Below are 16,482 nucleotides of genomic sequence, written 5' to 3'. Positions count from 1 at the left end.
AGAGGCTAAAAAAACAAAACAAAACAGGAAACATAAAAAATCAGTGGTCAGCTTTGTCCAAGTCAGACAGGTCCAGCATAGTATTTAAATATACTGATTGTATATGACTATTTCACATATGCCAGGTGGGAGGGAGCAGAATGGGCCCCTGGATTACATACAGTACCTTGTGTTCTGTCAGTCAGTTACTGGAAACACCCAAATCTACAGCTTTCTATTCAAACATTTGGATGCTGGCTATCAGCCATGACCCATACTTAATAACTCAGACCCAAAGATGACTAAGTACCGAGGTGCTCATTGTGGCTGATAGCAACTGAAAGATACACAACCATTAAAGGCCAGCCTGACCATGCCAGGCATAAGAGAAAGTAGTCAGGACTGGCCTCCCTCTGTGACGATGTTGGATGGCTACCCTCCCATGTCCACCCCTCCCCTCTGTCATGAAGTGGGATGACTTCCTCCCCCATCCACCCCTCCCCTCTGTGATGAAGTGGGATGGCTACTCCCCCATCCACCCCTCCCCTCTGTCATGAAGTGGGATGGCTACCCTTCCCCATCCACCCCTCCCCTCTGTGATGAAGTGGGATGGCTTCCTCCCCCATCCACCCCTCCCCTCTGTCATGAAGTGGGATGACTTCCTCCCCCATCCACCCCTCCCCTCTGTCATGAAGTGGGATGGCTACTCCCCCATCCACCCCTCCCCTCTGTCATGAAGTGGGATGGCTACTCCCCCACCCGGCCCCCACTATAGCTCTGACAGCTATAAGTGAACTTTAGGGTCTAGCATAAGAATGATCTCTTATCAAAGCCTCCTGGGAAAAAGGCCTTGGTCAGGCCAGCAGTTCACGGGCAGGCACAGGGCAGAGGAGTCCCTTCTCCACTTATCTCAGAGCACACTACAATGTCTCATGTTGCCCTCCTCAGCCTAATTCTGCTTTGAGTTAGAATTATATGTCGGCTTCTGCTCACATAGGTAGAATAGAATATATAATTTCCCTTCCTCCCACTCTCATGAACTTTCAAACAGGCACTTTTGATATATGTTCTGCTAAACGTGGACTGATTCATGCATTTTTTTTTTTTTTTTTGGTTTTTCGAGACAGGGTTTCTCTGTGTAGCTTTGCGCCTTTCCTGGATCTCGCGCTGTAGACCAGGCTGGCCTCGAACTCACAGAGATCCGCCTGCCTCTGCCTCCCGAGTGCTGGGATTAAAGGCGTGCGCCACCACCGCCCGGCTGATTCATGCATTTTTAATGGCTAGAAATGCTACTGTAAGCATCTGTGTAGTCAGAACCCAGTCTTAAAGATCCACCCCAGAGATAGCAGGCTCTTTCCCACTCCTGACCACAACCAATAATGGCGCCCATCACTCTCAATTCTGCCCCTGGGAGCTCATCTTTGGTCATTTCCAGGTCATATAGTAAATGTATGTTATAGTCAATGCAGCTAAGACATGCTGGAGTGTTCTGTCTTACTACATGGCTGGTGCTTCTTCAGTCAGGTCCTAGGGCTGAGGAGCAACATTCCCTATGAATACTTGGCATTGTGCATGCCTGCTAGGCTTCTGAGCAGTCAGCTGGCTTGTCAACAATTACTGCAGGAACTGGGACATCTCTTAGATACTTTGTTAGGTTTCTGGTGGCCTCTTTACCTATAAATTCCTATTAATATACTTTGTCTCTTTTTGAGAATTCTGCTTATCAGTTGACTTGTGGGAACTCCTTATAAATCTGAAATGCCAATCCCTTGAAGTTTTTTGATGTTATAACCATGCTCCCCCAGTCTTTCCGCTGCCTATTAACCATCTCAGGGTATCCACAGGCAAATGGAGACTTTAACTTTGAAAAACTCAACTTGAAGGAAACCTAGGACATCAAGAGTTTCTCAATCATCCAAGTTCTGTTTGTAAGCACTCAAAATACATCACACACAGACATAGGTGCTATGTAACCCTCAATGAGTTATATATAGATTACCCATTAATTATAGCATCAACACAATGGCTATGGCCATTGAGAATTGAGCAAGTTACACTGAGGAGGGCTAAAAGCCATGTGTGTGCACACATGTGTGTTAGGAAGAATGATGGTCAGGACATCCAGACTGAGTAAACTTTTAACAAATAAGCTTGACAGGCAGTACTGAGGGGAGGGCATTCTAGCCCATGGTCAAGCACTTGCAGAAGTCTACCACAGATGTCTACAAGGAATCTAGTATGTCCACCAAAAAGGGTGGAGCCAGGATCCTTGCAGAAGCTGGGCATACAGGAAGTGGGCCATGTATCAAAGAGGCCCAGTTTGTTCTTAGTACAGACCAGAAGCCAATCTATCCCCTTGCTTTCCATTGGAAAATTACTGTAGGCACTCTCTTGACACAGGAAGAAGGCCTGGTCAGGGGCCTGAAGAATCCAGGCTGGTCTTCATTATGGTAACAATATGCTCACATCTATGAGAAACCCACAGACAGAAAAGACTAGAAAGACAAGGGTTCCTGCGCGTCAAAGTTAAGAGTATCAGTGGGGGAAGAGACCTTCACTGAACAGTCCATACCACTCAGAAAGAAGCTGCACATTCCCTTTGTGCATCAGTTCTCGGCCACAACACTCCCCACTGCCAAGTGCACCTGTGTTGGAAATGTATGGAGTACAGTCATCAGTGAGACACTGGAATCTCACCCCAGTCCTGACCAGGACCCTTGCCAGCCAGCTCTTCCCTCCTCAATCTTAATTATTTTCATACTCTACAATGGCAATATTTTTTAAAAAGCCATTTGTAGAGAATGTTTGCTCTAAGCTATTGACTGCCCTTTCTTTCTTTCTCCAACTAGGGAGGAAATGCACAGGTAGACATCCAGCAGCCACTCACGAAGACACACAAGAGGCTGTGGGAGAAATGAGTCCTTCTAACCCATCAGAGCCAGACCTCCTGGCAGTCTCTCCCTCACTCTCCCCTTCATGCTGCTTCAGCCTTGCCCTCCCCAGGAAAATCATCTTCTTCTGGTCAACATCTTATGCTTTCAGAGTATTAGACAGATGCTCAAGTCTGGGCTGCCATCAGTCACCTCCCCACAACACACACACACACACACACACACACACACACATCATACCTGATATCTGGAAATGCTTAGGTCTGCAAAGAGAGAAGAGGGCAGCTAGACCTCCCCAAGACAGACTCCCCATGTCTTTCTATCCTACCAAAGCTATTCCCAGCATTATTCCTACATCAGATGATTCCCAGCCCCTAGTGCCAAGGACAAAAAAGTTATCACCTGTCTCCAAGGCCGCCTACATTCTTGGGGACAAAAGGCTCACACTTATATAATACCAAAGTCCATGTCAGGGTGACCAGGACTGACCCACCCCTTACTCTGGTTAGGTGGCCCCATGGGCTCCAGCAGAGAAAGTGGGCTTCTGCTTTCCTCTTCTGTCTCCCTACACACTTGGAGCACAAGCATTCCACAGCCTGGCCTGATATCAGAGCAAAGCCCACATGCTCAGGACTTAGTATTAGCTCCCTTTCCCGTGTCAGTGAAAGCAGCAAGCAAGGACAGGTGGTGTGGGGAGAGGAGTTGCTTCTGGAGGGTCCCATCTCAAAGACAGCCACTGAAATCCTCCTTCTGAGGACAGACTGCCTCCCCTCCCTTGAGGGAAGCAGCTAGACAGCAGCCAGGCGACACCTGGATCCCATAACTCTAAGAGATCTGATCCCGGCCGGAAGTGTTTACAGTTACACACACCAAATCAGCATCATGTGATAGAGATGGGCGCTTGCCCATGGGAAGTCAGAAGGTCAATGGGAAAAATTATTTTAGTCTGCGTTGAGCCTTCATGTTTGGAACTTTTATCCAAACAATGCAGAGTTCTCATGCTCCCCCCGTGTGCCCATTCCCTCCTCTGGATGGTGGTAGGAGGGGCTGTGCACAGGCTGAGACTGCAATCCCACCCTCCCCTATGGCCTGCAGCTCAGACTGCTACTAAAGACAGGGAGGGGCAGGGACAGGGAGAGGACACTTCTAGTCATGATGCACCAGCCTGCTTTAAACTAGACAGGTTTCAGGTTAGTAAGTACAAATTTCTGAGGAAGAGAGAGGTTGGCATTGTTTACACGGGTCCTCCATTTCCCCAGGGGGAATGCTGAGGTAAGCCCTGTTGCTCAGAGGGAAATGCCCTTTCTGAACTCAGGCTCCATCTCTGAACAAAGCTGGCATGAAGGAGAGTGGGTGGGGCCCAGGCAAGTATTCCCAGAACACACCCGGAGGTGGAAGCAGAGACCCAAATCCAAGGAGTTGTCCTCTGACCCCCATACGTGCATCATGGCGTGTGTGCACCCCATCCCCCCTTTCTGTCTCTCTGTCTCTCTGTCTCTCTCTCTCTGTATTTCTCTCTGTGTGTCAAACAATAAACAATTTTTTGAAGAAAGAAGAGAGAATGGACATGGGAGACAATAAAGAGGGAAGAATGAGAGAATTGAGAGGAAGAGAGAGGGAGGGTGGCTGTCAAAGAAGATGTGGGCTTACATTCCCCTAACAGGACCCTCGGAGCACCCCACAACCAGGCTTGTGCAGATCGTTTTAGGATGTGTCCTTCCTGCATTCCCAGCGCCAGGTCTCAAGACATCTAGGGTGATAGTCATGTGAACCACAGACAGATTGCCATGGACTCCAGAGAGACACTAGTCTTACCCAGCTGAAGTGCCTATGGTGGCTCCCTCAGAAGGCCACCAAGAGCTCTAGAAATCTGGGACTGTCACAGGTCTATGCTGCAACTGCACTTGACTGCCTTATCCACCATGACCTTCAGCCACAAGTCCAATAATGACCATGATAGAGGGTCTTATCTTTAAAACATGTCCAGGTCAAGATGTCAAATAAGCTTTCCAGGCAGTCCAGAATGGATCAGAACTTGGAGAGCCTGAGGTCAGCAGCTACACAGAGCCCAGTATGACAGGGCACAAAGTAGAGTTGCTAATGACCACCCTGCCATGTCTCAAGGACCAGAGGCCCTACATCGGGCATCCAAGCAGAAGGCATGAGGCTGTCTGATATTTAGTGCTTCTGTGAGATACCTTCCACTCTATCTCCTTAATTCCGTCCACTTGTGCAAACTATAACTGTATTGGTTACTTTTTGTTGCTATGATAAAACACTGACCAAGGGCTGGAGAGATGGCTCAGCAGTTAAGAGAACTGGCTGCTCTTCCAGCAGTCCTGAGTTCAATTCCCAGCTACCACACAGTGGCTCACAGCCATCTGTAATAGGGTCTGATGCTCTCTTCTGGCATGCAGGCATATCTGCAAACAGAAATACTCATACCTAAAAACATATATAAATGAATAAAATTAAAAAAAAAAAACACTGACCAAAAACAACTTGGAAAGGAAAGGGTTTATTTCATCTTACATTTCCAGGTCATAGTTCATCATTGAGGGATGTCAGGGCAGGAGCCATGGAGGAACACTATTTACTGTCTCCCTCACCTGTCCCTCCTCAGCTACATTTCTTACACAGCCCAGGCTCACCAGCCTAGGGATGGTGCCATCCACCACTGGCTGGGCCCTTGCACATCAATCATCAACAAAGACACAGACATGGGCGCAGGTCAATCAGAAATAAACAACTCCTCAATTGAGGCCCCCTCTTCCCAGGTGACTCTAGGTTGTGTCACGTTGACAATAAATACCTACCAGCACAACAGCCAAGCAGAAGGTATTGTAAACCACATTGTCTCCATTTGCAGAAGGCACTATAAACTACATCATCTCTAGTTTTTCAAAAACATGCCAGTTGGGAATGCCACAGAAGTATTCACAATGCAAAGAACCACAGGGTAGGGTAGCGCTGTCCCCAGTGCGTAGATGAGTCTGGGATTAGGACAGAATATTTACCACAGGAGAGCCAGACTATAAAGATGAAGCTGAGATGCCCCAGGCAAGCTTGCCACCCAACAGTTCCTGGCCCTGCAGCCAGGGACACCAAGCACCCTAGCAGAGTCCCTTCCACAAGACCACATTTGAAATTCAGTAAATCAGCTCAATATGTTCTAGCACTGTGGGTATCAAATAAAAGGAGCCAGTGAAACCTTCAAACAATAAGCTCATTCAACACAATCTCTTTTTCTGCCCCCATCTGGGACTTGAATACAGTTAACATGAATAAATCCTGTTGTATAAGGACTGGGGGTGGGGGTGGGGCAAAGAGGGTGGAAAATGGGAGGGAATGGCAAACGTCCAGCTTGCAAGTCCAACAGGATGGCGGACAGTTCCCCAAACCCAAGGGATGTCGTGTGACGGGCTAACCCTGAGAGGGCGGTTCTAACCTGCTGACAGGTGAAGCAGCACCTGTAGCCCCCCATGTAACCCCAGACACCCTGGTATATAAGCCAGCCCTCCAGGTTTTGTGCTCAAATCAGAAGCAGACCCCAGGGCTTCCCCAGACTCAATCTTTCTCGGGGGAACCAGCCACAGCCAGACCTGACCCTGCGTCAAGGGCTGTGTCTTGAACCAGGAAGAGGTTCAAAAGTGTTGCTCTGTCACTGCACCGCCCGGCCTGCCGACGAACTAAGACAGAAGGACTCACAGCTGTTGCCTGTTCATTCTGCTGGGATGCCCAGGAGATGGAACAGAACTGCCGTTGGGGGTGACCAATGGTTTGAACACGTCAGTGTTTAAAAAGGGATGTCTGTGTAAAATTCTCCAGTGCAATTCACATTTGAACATGATCTCGGCCACATGACCCTCGTGGCTAGATGTTCCGTGGACATCCACCACATCATACTTAATGAAGTTGCAAAGACTGACCCCAGACAGCTAGGGCACAGAACCAATGACATTCACCCAAAGAACAGGCCAATTCAACATGCTTGGCTTAGAAAAGGAAACCACCAGAGAAGTATGGTGAAGACTAATAATTTGTCCCCTGTGTCACAAGGCTCAGCCCGGCCTGCGGACATCCTTTACATCACCTGGGACTGAGTTGTGTTACTTTGCTGCCCCATGGCTTCCTCCCCCTCCAAAGAAGCCCCGACATAACACTTGCTAGTGGAACTGCCAATGCCAGAAAGTCAACAGAGAGTGGATGGTGGTGCAGCCTGGACACTCCATTCCAGCTCAATAGCCTTCTCAGTGAAAAGAGTAAAACATTGCCACAGTCACCGTGGTGGAGCCACATGTAGCTAGCGGCAGAACACCCAGGGTGCTGTCCAGGGCTTCCTTACCCAGGGTCCTCTTGGGCTCACCTGCTCTCTGGCATTTAGAGAACTGATTTTGTAATGAAAGGAATGCTTCCATCATTATGTTTTCTAGAAGTCTCCACTGCTCAGGATGCAGTCAAAGCTGAGTCTATGCGTCAAACTAGAAATCTGCACTACCTCTAGCACCACCATCAGCACCAAGACTCAGTTTCCCCTGAATTCCTGTAATGACCCAGTGTATTGAGCACATCCTCCATCTCACAAGGCAGGCAGCACCATGGGCTGTGATTTTGTTTACAAAGGCAGCAACTTGATATGGAGTAAAATGATAGAAAACATCAAAGAGGGACACACTGTCAAGATGGACGGTGGGCCACGAGTGAGCAGGAGTTTGTAAAAGGCAGTTTTACCAAGATATAGTTTACATACAGAGGAAAACAAACCTGCCCTGATAACTGGACAATAAACACAGCTGTCCAACCACAATAAGGAGGTTGGACATCTCTATCATTCATGGTACTTATTGTGTTATGTCCTGTTGTGGACTACCCCATCCCCCAGGGCAGCCCTGGTACCTACGGAACTGATTCACATTCTCCGTAGGTAGTCTGGCTTTTTCTAGAAAGCTGTCTAAGCAAACTGAGTGGTGTAGGCTCCAGAGCCTGCCTCCTTCCACTCAGCATCCTGCAAACTGCCAGAGGCCAGTTACAACCACTTTTAGTTTCAGACTTTCTCTTTCTTATTGGAGGGATGAAACACTGCGCTCCGGCTTGCCTTGGCTGTGAAGATTCAGAGGGATTCAACAGCTGAGGTTTGGGGATAGGGTGAGCCCCTACTTCAGTTTTCCCAGGGCTAAGGAGTTTCCTAGGGGGTGGGGTTCCAGGGGGCAAGACCAAGAAATCCCAGGCAAACCAGAATGACTGGTCACTTGACTTGGGGAAGCCACCTCCAAGGGTAGACTGCTCCACGGCTCCATGGGATTCCTTCTGGTGCACAGCTAAGTACTCTCTCCGGCTAGCAGCTGGCTCTATTTCCTTGGTTTAACACTAAGCAGAAGGTTTATTTGCAGTCTGCTAGTGCTGACATTCCATGCAAGCACAAGGCCCTCCACCAGGCCCACAGCTGGCCTGGAGTCCACAGGAGGCCTTAGGAGGTAAGAGGAACTGAGCTTCTGTTGTCTCACCCTCACTTAGGTCCTAGCGAGACCCCTGACATCAGTGCTCTGCCTCACTCTGTCCACCCCAAGCCAGAGCTATGCTGGCCCCACCCACATGTCTGGGCATTATTCTCCATACCCTCCACTTGGCCGAGTTTGAGCTTAGTTTACTTGGAGATTAAGTAGAGAGAAAATGAGAATCAATTGAGAGAACATTAGCAAAGAACTCACAGCTCCTGCTGGAATTTATAGGTCTCCCCTACATAAACTCACTGAGTAATCAGAGAGAACCAGGCAGGACCAGGATACAAGGCTCAGGAGATAGCAAGTCCTGTCTGTCTTTCCAGCTGGCCTACATAGCAGGGATGCAGACGGTGCCTTTGGAGAGCAAGGATGCTTTGCCTGATACTCCTAACACTAAGCTCCACCAAACTTTACTAAGGATACGCACAGCTGGAGTCTAAATTTACTGAGGATCCACACACACCTCAAGGGCAGAACCACATCACAGAAGTTCCCACAGATACCACTATCTGTTCTCCTGACTAAACACAACATCATCCTCAGCAAAGTATTTACCAATGGTTCTTAGGTTATTCCTCCAGGCTGTCTGGGAGTGAGTTAGGGATCAGTAGCTTACCCATACAGAAACAAGGCCCAGAAAGATTAATTGACTTGCCCAAGGTCGCACAGTATGTTAGTGGCAGAAGGCAGATTAGAAGCTCCAGCCCCTGTGTCCCCAGACCAGAGCCTGGTGGCTCCGTGGGGTCCCCCAGGCCTCCATCCACAGCATGGGCAGAGCCAGGTCCACACCCACAGGAGCCTGGAGGCCAGCTGAGCGGCTGCAGAGGGCACAGACAGGCTCATACTCACAGGCAGAGACCTGCAGGATCCTTCTCTGTACCATCAGGCAGCAACAGCCCTGTGCTGAAACAGAGAGAGAGGACTCAAGTTGCTGAGGCTGAGGGCGGCCCGGGCACTTCCTTCCCCACTTCCAGAATTTGGCTCAAAGATTTTGCTTCATTTCTTTTTCTGAACCAGGTCTGCTCTTGAGAAGCAAGGCACTAGACAGTATGTGCTCTGTACATGACACTCATGTATCCACCCGTTTATCCTTACTATGTGCCTCGTGAGGGGCCGAGGGCTGGGCGTGGTCTCTTGGAAGGCAGAGACAAAGTCCCTATCTTGACAGAGTTTAGCGTAGCAGGGAAAATAGATCTGTATATAATTATAAGACCAAGTAACATCAGTTCAGGACATTGGTTGCATGTCTACCACGTATCACGTATTACTGAGGCCCTACCTAAAGTGGCAAGGAGACCTGGGAAGCCATGATGGTTTTGTGGAAGACAGACATGGGGCTGGGTCCTAAAGATGGAGGGGAGTTTAACTCAGCAGCTAACCCCTTCTGGCATGAAGACACTGACAAGATTATGATCTTGCTTCCAGAACTTTTTTGTAGATAAATTCTTCAGCAGGAATTCTCCTTTTACAAACGCAACTGTCCATAGCCTGTCACTGACCTATGAACTGTGGCTTACCCTCTGTGGACTCGGTAGCCCTGCCTCTCAAATGGGACTGACTCATCTCCTATTTCAAACCTTAGCACTGGCCTTAACTATCTTTGGAGACACAGTGACATACAAGTCCTTCAAAAATGAATTCCTTCCATACTTGACAACATTCTCCTTCCCACTAAGTCTGCGACTCCCTGTCTCTCAACAGGAAATCAGTTTTATTTATAAGAAGCACAGTCCTAAACTGGCCTTTGCTGGCAGTCCCATCCATCCCCTTCCTCCCTCCCTCACTGTCTTCTCAAACACATTCTCGCTCTGAGTCCTCAGTGGCCACAAAGCAGTGAGCCTGGACCAGTGCTTGAAAAACCACATAAGGGGATGGGGCTGCCAGCATGACACATGACAGCTGCTTTCCAGATGGGGAAACTGAGGCCTGGAAAGATCAGTGCCTGGTCCAAAGAAGCATACAACATGTAGGTCACTGGGTCTCTGGGCTGCTATGTTCTCCACTCTGTCACCATGCCATCCCCTCTGGTGGCAGCCACAGTGCCCTAATCCCTAGCTTGGGAAGAGTCTCCCTCCCCCGAAGGACGGATGCCTTCAGAGGAGCATTTCCTGTCCTTAAAGGGGTTTGGAGGATAACCCGCACAGCTTTCTCAGCTTTGAAGCTCCCTGGCCCGTCCTGGCCCGTCCTGGCCCGTCCTGGCCCTTTAACTGTGCTGGAAGCAGCCCAGTTCCCAGGGCTCCTACCCCATCAGGAGAGGGGAAGGGCCCAAAGCTGAATTCCTGGCTCCTGGCTCCTCAGCACCAACATGACCTCTCCCACTTTCTGTTTTAGACTATTTCGCTACCAGGCTCCCACACACACAAAGAGCTTCAAAGTCAGGAGTGCCCAGGGTCAAGTACAATGAGCAGACTCGGAGCTGAGGCCCGCAAAGCATGGAGACTTGGACATTGTTTTTAAACAGTGATCACATACCTCTGTTCAAAGCCGACACTGACTGAAGGTGAATCACATCACATTTCTGCAGGCATCAGAAGACACACCAGGGCACATCTACACTATCTGCTCCACGCTTGCTCTCATTTTTTCAGGGGGAGGATGTGTACTGAATCCTAGTGGGCCCTCCACAGCTATAGGTTGTGGCCTTAGAGTCAGCCAACCCAAGATCCACCACACTGGGGTGGGGTAGGGAAATACTATGTTGTTGATGATGTGTCCTGTGTATTTCAGCCTACAACAGTTGCATCTATATATTTTTTTTTTTTTTGGTTTTTTGAGACAGGGTTTCTCTGTGTAGCTTTGCGCCTTTCCTGGAACTCGCTTTGGAGACCAGGCTGGCCTCGACTCACAGAGATCCGCCTGGCTCTGCCTCCCGAGTGCTGGGATTAAAGGCATGCGCCACCACCGCCCGGCTGCATCTATATTAAATGTGTACTGATTTCCTTGTCATCGTTTCCTAAATGCTACAATATAGCAACTACATACATTGTAACCTAGAGATGAAGTAAAGCAGTTGAGAGGGTATGGTGCCTCATGTGCAAGTCCTACACCACTTTAAGAACTTGAGCATCATCAGATCTGGATACCCCTAAAAGCAGTTCTGAGGAGCAAACGGACTCGTGTGTGTGTGTGTGTGTGTGTGTGTGTGTGTGTATGTGTGTGTGTATGTGTGTGTGTGTGTGTGTGTGTATGTGTGTGTATGTGTGTGTGTGTGTGTGTGTGTGTGTGTGTGTGTGTGTGTGTGTGTGTGTGCTGTCAGGTTATCTTCCTCAATTGCTCTCCACCTTGTATTTTTGGAAATTAGAAATTAGTCTCACGGGGACTTTGAGCTTGTTGATTCAGCTACCCTGGCTTGCCAGCACACACCACCATATCTGGCTTCTTACATGGGTGCTAGGGTTATGAACACAGGTCCTCATGCTTCCATGGCAACCATCTCCCCAACCTACTCCTCTGTTTTCTTATTTGAGGTTTCTGTCTTTCTTTTTAAGTAAATATGATTCTCAACTTTGGGTCACATTAGAATCACCTGAAGACCTTTGAAAACTGCAGTGCCTAAACCACACTCTAGACATTGAAATCCGGACTGTCAGTTGCCCTTCCTTCCCATGTCCTACAAATACATGGTTCCATATACAGCTGAGACTAAGAACCTGCATCTAGGTCAGACATCAACAAGGAAGAAGCAGAGCTCTTAGGCACAGAGGAAAGATAACTCCTGAAGGGGAACTATAAATTATCAGTCTGCTTTCTTTCCCTTAATTTTTTTTTTCTTTTCAGACCTTCCCTGACCACAGCTCTCAAGATTTCCCAGCAAGCTCTAAACATGTTGTTTTCTGGACAATAGTTCACAGCACCCTCCTAACTCCTGTGCCATAAAGTCACCTAAGGAAGCTGTAACCAGACTGAAAAACCAAAGGCAGGAAGATTCATCGCCACAACCATTTTAGATGGGATCGCTCCCATCTAAAATGAAGTCTGTACATCTCAGCCAGGCCAGTTAGGATCCAAGAGTGATGCAACTTCAGGAAGCTTCTGCACGATGTTCCAAGTGTAATCCACAGATAGTAGGTCAGTCACATTTGGCCCTGAACCCACTCACCAGCTGGGAGAGCAATAGGAACCAGGATCCTTGACTGCATGGGGGGAGGTCAGCCAATGGGCTCACGCACAGTGATACAGGATGCTCTTAGGAGAGTCATAAATATATAAACACTCAAGGATGGGAGCCTTTTCAAGGCACCCTGTCGGACTTGGCCTTGAATCTTGGACACTTGTAGGGGTCTTACTGCTTATACAATGCCAAAGAGATTCCCATGCAAGGCACAGCAACTTTACCAACACTTTATAGCAATTTTCAGAAAGGTTTTATTCCTCTGGGAGGGGACCCTCACTTACTCCCACACCCCTTTGTCTTTGCTTGGGAAAGCCATGGCGATCTAGTAGAAGGGGTTGGAAAGAACTGGGAGAAAGGTCTGGAAGTTTTTATAGTATTAAATACTGGGAGATATTTCAGCCATCCTTAAGCTCCCTCAAGACAATTGAAAGTTAGCCCAGAGCCTAAAAATACAAGCTACTTTGGGGAGGAGGTGCAATGGATAACAGTGAGGCTGTGGACATGGAAAACATATTTCTCCTACCACGACAGCTTTCTAAGCCTTTCAAATTAGAGACAACACTTTTGGATTCTGAAGACAATAATGAGCAATTCTACCTATGTGGGAAAGAGGGCTCAAAATTGGAAATTTTGAAATATGAAAGCATTTAAATTTAAAAAAAAAGTCAGATACCATCAGAATTTTTTGACCAATTTTACAAAAGTTCCAAGAGCCCAGATAAATCTTGTTTTCCCTATTTAACTTTATCATTTAAACCATTATACCTATTTATTCTGTGACTATTCAGTCTTACCTTAAAAATATGGGGGGGGGGGGTGTGCTAGAACTCAAACCCAGGGTTTTACACATGCCAGGCAAGGGTTTTAACACTGCTACACCCTAAAACCTTACCAAAAAATGTAAAGGCCCCAGTGTCTGACAAGCAAGAGTAACCTTGTTCTAGCTAGGTTCCTGGTTTACCAGCCGTGGCACTTAGCAAAAATTTTGCAGACAAGAATTTGCATTCATTGAGTTCCCAGAGCGGGACTCATCTGCCTCTCCTGAGAACAGAGAATGTAACATGCCTGGGGTTAGAAGATCCCACCTTCTTCCCAGAAAAATTAGCAGATATTAGCAGCATGACCTCAGTGAGATCTGAAGTCATTTCTCCCGAGAGTCAACCGAAGCTGGGTGGTTGGATTCTCCTTTGCAACCCAGGTAATCCTCAACTTATCGATCTCTAGTGCATACATCTGTTTCCAAAATATAAACACTGACCTGAAACCAAGTTCTCTTCAGTTAGCAGGAAGGCCCTAACTGAGCCTGGTGGAGGATAAGATTTTTCAGCCCCCAGGAGAGAAAGATAAACTAAGCAGATTTTATCCTGCCACGGGCCAATTCAGAAACTATTTACACAAAAACCTGCAGATCAACCCTAGGCCAACAGACGCCCACCTGTTGCCTGTTAACTAACTTGAACCAGTTTGATGCTTGGGCAAAGTAGCTTACAACCTGGATCCTCCATTTGGGGCCAACATCTGCTTCAACTTCACAATCCCCCGGGGAGCTGAAGGAAGACACCCAAGGCCTCAATTTCCCCGGAGAGGTTCCCTCCTTAAGGGCGGAGGCCCAGGGTGGAGGCAGGAACAGCACTTTTACCAGGAGAGGGGCTGTGGCTGCCAGTGTTTGAGACTGCATGAGGGCAATCTCAACCCTTCCCGAACAAAACTGACTAGATTCCACCAGAACTTAGATAAGACCACCAGGTTAGACTTGGGAGAGAGGCTCCAGTGAGAGGTCAAGGAAAGAAACCGAAGTTTGCTGATTTCCTCTGGCGCCCCTCCCCCGCCCCACTGATCTTAATGCCTAGACCCATTTACAGGTGAGTCTGGCGGATACCTCACTCGTCACTAATGATTCTGATGAGAAAACGCAAAAGGAAAGTCAAAAGACGTTACTTGTTTAGGAAAACGTCCTGTCCGCACAGGTGCCCTAATGTAATTTCCATAAATAAACGATAAAGGGCGAGATTCCTTGGAAATCTGAGCGTTCGCCTTATTACCCTCCTAGGGGAAAACAAATATAGAAGCCGAATTTCCTTTCGCAGGTTTAGCCTCAACACCCCCCCCCGGGGGGGGGGATCAGTGCAAGAGGCTTTTCCCAGAGGAAGGCATGTGGGGGCGCACCGAAATATCCGCTTCAGGGACAGCACCTTGAACCCCCTTTCAAAGGATCTACTATCCAAGGCTTCTGGACTCCAGCCCCGGGGCTCCAAAACCCTTCGGGCATATCCGGGCCGGCCCGCCCACTAGGGTTTGGCCAAGATCCCTGGCCAGAGCCAAATTCAAGTTCGCTCAGCTGCCAGGACGCCTACAGGCGCTCCACCTGCTGGGCAGCCCCCTGGGCTCCTAACCCACACTTCACGCAGCTTGGGGGTGCAGGGTCCGCAAGGGGCTCGGAGAGGCACGGTTACCAAAGTGGTGGAGACCTAGCCAAGAACAGAACAGCAGGCCACCCCACCACATCAGGAGCTTTCCTTACCACCCGACAAAGCTTATCCAGGAATCTGCAAGAAGCCCCCTCAGCAAGGACCCGACAACTCGCCCTTCTGCCCCCAGCAGCCCCTCATTGTTTAGACCTTATTTGGGCCCCCTCTACTGTAGACATCTTTTTTCTCGAGGCAAACTAGGGGGATGACGGGATGACTCCGGACACATCCTCGATTCTCCAACAGGTGAGAAGCCTCACCTTGACCTCCAGGTAGAGACCCTAGGCGCCTAGGAAGATCAAAGGGCGCGCGGACCGTGTTCTAAGCCTAGGAGCCCACTGCCCGGCCCGCGGAGCCTCGGTCATCCCCTCTTGGGCTGCGGTCCTTTCAGCGTAGACAGCCCATTCTGGTCACCTGAGTCCAGGCGACAAGCCCCCGCCCTCTTTCCCCCGAACAAGGAGGTGCGCCCGGCGCCCTCACCTTTGTAGCGCTCCATCCCGGCCGCGGCGTGCGCTCTCGGTGCTGCGATCGGCTCCGCGCGGCGCTCTCGGCGCTGGGTTCCGAGCCCCGGCTGCGCGCTGGCCCCTCCCAGTGAGGTCACGCTTGCCGCCCGACCTCCTGGAGTGGCCGCCGCGCCCCCAGCCCTCCGATCCGGTCTCCACCCGGGCGAGTCCCCCTCGACAGCGCCAGGGATCTCCGCAGCCGGTCCGGACAGTTGGCGCTCGCGTCCTCGCGCACCCCGCACTGGGCTCCCCGCCCCGGCGGTAGATCACTTCCTCCAAGTTGGCCTGAGGGCGGTGGCGCGAAGGAGAGAGACTGGGACGTCCTCAAAGTTTGGAGGAGGCTCCGGGAGCAGAGAGCTCCCGTAGGTCTCCACCGAGATCTGTTTTCTCAAGTGCAGGGACTGCGAACCCAATGCCGGGAGGAGGAGACTGAGGGCCAGCGAGGAGGTGGAGACGGACGTAGAGCGCCTCCTGCTTGACCCCTCGAGCCAGTGCGCTCATGTCCAGCTCCCTCCAGGATGCGCCACTTGAGCACAGAAGCGGAGCCCTCACCGGCGCCCGATCTCGGTACTCCTGGCCTGCCACCTGTGGATCGTGCATACCTTGGGGCACAGGAAAACGTCTACCTGCAGCCTGCTCCCTGCTCCCAGGTTTTGAGGGCGTCTGTAGCCGAGGCTTTCCTTGGGAGGACAAGAGTGTTTGGAGCCTCCTCAACAAGCTTGGACTTCCTGAAAAGATGGCACCTGTCCTGAGGTACATGAGTCTGATTCTCGACTCTGCATCGCCTCCACCGAGGAGCCATTTGCATCCAGTCCTTCCACACTCCTAAATCCTCCCAAAAGATCCACCCTTTCCTTTAAACGTTTGGGTTTTCGCTTTTTAAAACGTGCTATGTGCCGGATGCTTGGTTTTTTGACAAATTTCCCAACTTCCTGGAAGAAACACTTTGGGGAAGGTTTGTTGTTTTCTGAGCAACTTCTTCATGCTTCCTTGGAGCGGCAAACCTCTTGTCGCAGCCATCTGCAC

The 16,482-nt window shown here is 49.6% G+C and overlaps 1 protein-coding gene across 4 annotated transcripts in view; it reads right to left on the bottom strand.

Moving 5' to 3' along the window:
• The window catches only part of Afap1l2 (actin filament associated protein 1 like 2), a 102,194-nt gene extending 86,334 nt beyond the window's left edge, over positions 1-15,860 (bottom strand). Inside the window, exons 1-2 of one of the 4 annotated variants that reach the window (XM_052763427.1) lie at positions 15,434-15,860; positions 9,221-9,274 (exon numbers count right to left, since the gene is read on the bottom strand). In XM_052763427.1, the coding sequence (XP_052619387.1) occupies positions 9,221-9,274; positions 15,434-15,449 (70 nt within the window). In that variant the 5' untranslated portion in view covers positions 15,450-15,860. The remainder of the gene's footprint in view (positions 1-9,220; positions 9,275-15,433) is intronic. The other 3 variants (XM_052763426.1, XM_052763423.1, XM_052763424.1) reach the window with 3 other exon arrangements.
• Between the last annotated feature and the right edge of the window lie 622 nt (positions 15,861-16,482).

The sequence above is a fragment of the Peromyscus californicus genome, unplaced genomic scaffold (genome assembly GCF_007827085.1).
Source record: "Peromyscus californicus insignis strain IS unplaced genomic scaffold, ASM782708v3 Scaffold_4__1_contigs__length_199733344, whole genome shotgun sequence".
NCBI lineage: Eukaryota > Metazoa > Chordata > Mammalia > Rodentia > Cricetidae > Peromyscus > Peromyscus californicus.
This window is presented reverse-complemented; position numbering and strand designations above follow the sequence as displayed.